Genomic DNA, 4,216 nt, shown 5'->3' with positions numbered 1-4,216 from the left:
TTTTCTCATGACTTGATGAAATTCCTCTCTAATTCAATCTTTGTCTTTTGTCTTTGCTGCCTTGCAGGGTTGGTACAGTAGGCCTCACTAAACTTAGCTGCACCTATGAATTTCTCCTACATCAACTGAGTTAAGGCTGATGCTCTTGTGGAATGTGGATTAAAAGGGCGTGCTAAAAGGTCCAAATTTCCATTTGAGGAGCGGAGAAAAAGTAAATGTACCACTGCCACCAGCATCAGGACAGCAAACCAAAGGGACAAAGAATTTGAGCCGCAGTGTTGCTAAATGTTAACTGGTTCACGTGTTGCTTAAGAGACCTTGTCTGGGGGGCGAGGAGAAGTTGGACATCAGCTGTGAGAAGGCCTTTTTTTTTTGGTTGACAGAAATGAGGGCTGCTTTGGAAACAGCAGACATTGCCATTGTGGCACTGTACTTCGTGCTGGTAATGTGCATAGGTTTCTTTGCCATGTGGAAGTACAATCGGAGCACCGTAAGTGGCTACTTCCTGGCAGGGCGTTCTATGACCTGGGGAGCTATTGGTGCCTCTTTGTTTGTGAGCAATATTGGAAGTGAACATTTCATTGGGCTCGCAGGATCTGGAGCAGCAAGTGGATTTGCAGTAGGTGCGTGGGAGTTCAACGCCTTAATGCTTTTGCAGCTTTTGGGATGGGTCTTCGTCCCAGTCTACATCCGGTCGGGAGTGTACACCATGCCTGAATACTTGTCCAAGCGGTTTGGAGGGCATAGGATTCAAATCTATTTTGCAGCCTTGTCTCTAATTCTTTATATCTTCACCAAACTCTCGGTTGACTTGTATTCAGGGGCACTTTTTATCCAAGAGTCCCTAGGGTGGAACCTCTATCTGTCGGTGATCCTGCTGATTGGAATGACGGCGCTGTTGACTGTGACTGGAGGTCTTGTGGCTGTCATCTACACGGACACCCTTCAAGCCCTGCTTATGATTATTGGTGCCCTCACACTTATGATCATAAGTATCACAGAGGTTGGTGGGTTTGAAGAAGTGAAAAGAAGGTACATGTTAGCCTCACCAAATATCACATCTATCTCCTTAACCTACAACATTTCCAATACCAATTCATGCAACGTGGACCCAAAGCCTGATGCTCTTAAAATGTTACGGGAGCCAACGGACGAAGACATTCCCTGGCCTGGTTTTCTGTTGGGACAAACTCCAGCTTCTGTCTGGTACTGGTGTGCTGATCAAGTCATAGTGCAGAGAGTTCTAGCTGCAAAAAATATTGCTCATGCCAAAGGATCCACTCTGATGGCAGGTTTCCTAAAGCTGCTGCCCATGTTCATTATAGTTGTCCCAGGGATGATTTCCAGGATACTGTTTGCAGATGACATTGCCTGCATCAATCCAGAACACTGTTTCCAAGTCTGTGGGAGCAGAGCTGGGTGCTCCAACATTGCCTACCCACGGCTGGTGATGAAGCTGGTGCCTGTGGGCCTGAGGGGACTCATGATGGCCGTGATGATTGCTGCGCTGATGAGTGACTTGGACTCCATCTTCAACAGCGCCAGCACCATCTTCACCCTCGATGTCTACAAGCTCATCCGGAAGAGTGCGACGTCCCGGGAGCTGATGATCGTTGGAAGAGTCTTCGTGGCCTTCATGGTGGTTATCAGCATTGCCTGGGTGCCCATCATTGTGGAAATGCAAGGTGGGCAGATGTACCTTTATATCCAAGAAGTAGCAGACTACCTGACCCCACCGGTGGCTGCTCTGTTCCTCATGGGGATCTTTTGGAAGCGTTGCAATGAGCAGGGAGCTTTCTATGGAGGCATGGCTGGGTTTGTGCTGGGAGCCATCAGGTTGATCTTGGCCTTTATCTATCGTGCTCCAGAGTGTAACCAGCCAGATACAAGGCCAGGCTTCATCAAAAACATCCATTACATGTATGTGGCAACAGCTCTCTTCTGGATCACTGGGATTGTGACCTTTGTGGTGAGCCTTCTCACCCCTCCACCTACAAAGGAGCAGGTGAGGACAACCACCTTCTGGGCTGTGAAGAGCAGGAACGTGACAGAGACCGCGGCCAAGGGGGAGCTGTACAAAGTGCAGGAGAAGAGCATCCTCAAGTGCAATGAGAATGCTAACCACATCATTCCAAATGGCAAGTCTGAGGAGAACATGAAGAACATGAAGCCAGAGGATATCAATCTCCTGGTGACTTGCAGAGATGACAGCAACCCAGTGATTTCCGTGAGCCACTCCGAGGTGGAGACACCAGTTGATTGTTACTCCAATGGACAAGCAGCTTTGATGGGAGAGAAAAAGCATGAGGAAGAGACTGAGGAGAGAGAGAGACATTTGAAATTCATAGATTGGTTCTGTGGCTTTAAAAGTAAAAGCATGAACAAGAGAGCTGTGAGGGAGGTGGAGGAAGAGACAGTTTGTTTACAAATGCTGGAAGAGACTCCCAAAGTTAAACTATTACTAAATACTGGACTGGTTTGTGTCTGTTCACTTGGAATCTTCATGTTTGTCTATTTCTCTTTGTGAATCAAAAAGTGAAACTTTTAAGGGTATGGCTAAACATACAGAAGTTGAGACAGGTCTCTGGAGATTGGGGGTTTTTTTGCCTCTTTGGTTTCTTTTCCAACAACATAACCACAACCCAGGCATTGTTTACGCTGTAATTGTAAGCTCAACTCAGCTTTAGCCTATTTCCAGCCCATTGCAGACGTGTCCTCTCTCTGCTGGAAGCAGAACTTGTCCTGTGGTGACTTTTTTTTTTCCCTTTTGTGTTTTCTTTTTTTTTTTTTTTTCCCATTCCATTTTGCAGGACTAAACCTTTTTTTTAATTTTTTTTTTTTACATGTCTAAATATACCAAAGGCAGCAGGTGGCTGTGTTTGAAGTCAGGCAGTGCCAGCTCAGTCAGCACCGAGTGAAGATAACAAGTAATGATTGACCAAGGTGGAAAATCTCCAGGATTAAAGCTGTGGCAAAAGAGGTTTTTTTTCAACCTAGAGCTTTGATGCTTTGTAACATAAATAGTACCTTGACCAAGTTTAAGCTTGTTCAGTTTACTCCTTGCTTCTAGTTTGTGTGGCTTTTTTTCATTCTCATTTCTCTCATGGCAACAACAAGAAGTTATTTTGTCTCATGTTATAGCACTTGATAGTACTTAGAGCTTTTTTGGGTTTTTTACTTTATAAGAAAATTTTGAGAGGTTTTGATCCATTTTAATTTTTATCCTCTGTAAATTCCATGACTGAAAAGTTGTTGTATTTAAACAATAACAAAGATTAAAAAAACCCCAAAAATAAGACTGGAGGTAAAAAACTGGCAATGAAGGGGGCAAAAAAATCAGAGAAATACTCTTTATTTGGAGGTTGTAGTAGATTTGTGGATGAAGCCTTGAGCAACCTGCTCTGGTGGGAAGTGTCCCTGCCCAGGGGTTGGGACTAGATGATTTCTGAGCTCCATTCCAAGCCCTAAAATTCTATGATTGAAATAGATAAATTCAGCCTCTTCAGCCTCTGAACCTTTAGGACGTAGTTAGGATCAGCCTCTTTTTTAGGGAGAAAATTCTGGTTATAGGTTCTGCCATGTGGGGCAAAAGAGCCTTGTGAGGCTTTGCGTGGCCTCAGCTCACAGAACTGTTTCACACAGCACAGGAACTGTTCTCTGCTGTGGATGCCTGGAAGCCTGAAGCTGCTGCAGATGAGGCTGTGAGGGGAGAAAACCAAGTGGGGAGACAAGTGGAAGGGGAAATGGGGGAAAGAGGTGGAAGTGCTCCTTATTTTCCACAGTCCTTTTGCCTCCTGTTTTCTCCCACTTCTCCTTTCACCCTGTCAAACCTTGTTTTTTTGGGTTGAGGAAGGACTCCTGAGGGACTCTGTGTCAGGAGACAGAATGTGCAGTTACAATCTGTGTCATCAATTGAGGTCTCTCCTCAGGATCTTTCCAGAAAAGCTCCAGTTCTCCCCGGTGGTCACAGCCAGTTAGTAGGTCTCAAGGTGCTGAGGAGCTTCTCCGCCGGGGGCTGGATGCTGAGGAGGGAGGAACAGTCCCCAGCTGTGGAGGATGTGTGTGGAGCTCAGCAGACCAAAAGGTTGCAGAGCTCATTCCACTTCCCCCTTGGGAAAACAGAAGGATGTGTCACCACCTCGGGTGTGTGCTCACCCTTCTGCTAACCCAAGCTGGAGCTTGTTTTTGGGACCAGCTGCTACCCATAGTGTTAAAC

At 45.9% G+C, this 4,216-nt stretch overlaps 1 protein-coding gene across 1 annotated transcript; it reads left to right on the top strand.

The window, feature by feature from the left end:
* Positions 1 to 249: 249 nt before the first annotated feature.
* Positions 250 to 2,527, top strand: SLC5A3 (solute carrier family 5 (sodium/myo-inositol cotransporter), member 3). The gene has a single exon (XM_009075722.1). It carries the CDS (start codon positions 386 to 388, stop codon positions 2,525 to 2,527), a length of 2,142 nt encoding a protein of 713 aa, XP_009073970.1. The 5' UTR covers positions 250 to 385.
* Positions 2,528 to 4,216: the final 1,689 nt, after the last annotated feature.

This window comes from Acanthisitta chloris, unplaced genomic scaffold (assembly GCF_000695815.1).
Source record: "Acanthisitta chloris isolate BGI_N310 unplaced genomic scaffold, ASM69581v1 scaffold7185, whole genome shotgun sequence".
In the NCBI taxonomy this organism is placed as follows: Eukaryota; Metazoa; Chordata; class Aves; order Passeriformes; family Acanthisittidae; genus Acanthisitta; species Acanthisitta chloris.
Note: the sequence above shows the minus strand (reverse complement) of the source record. Positions and strands in the feature narration are given on the sequence as shown.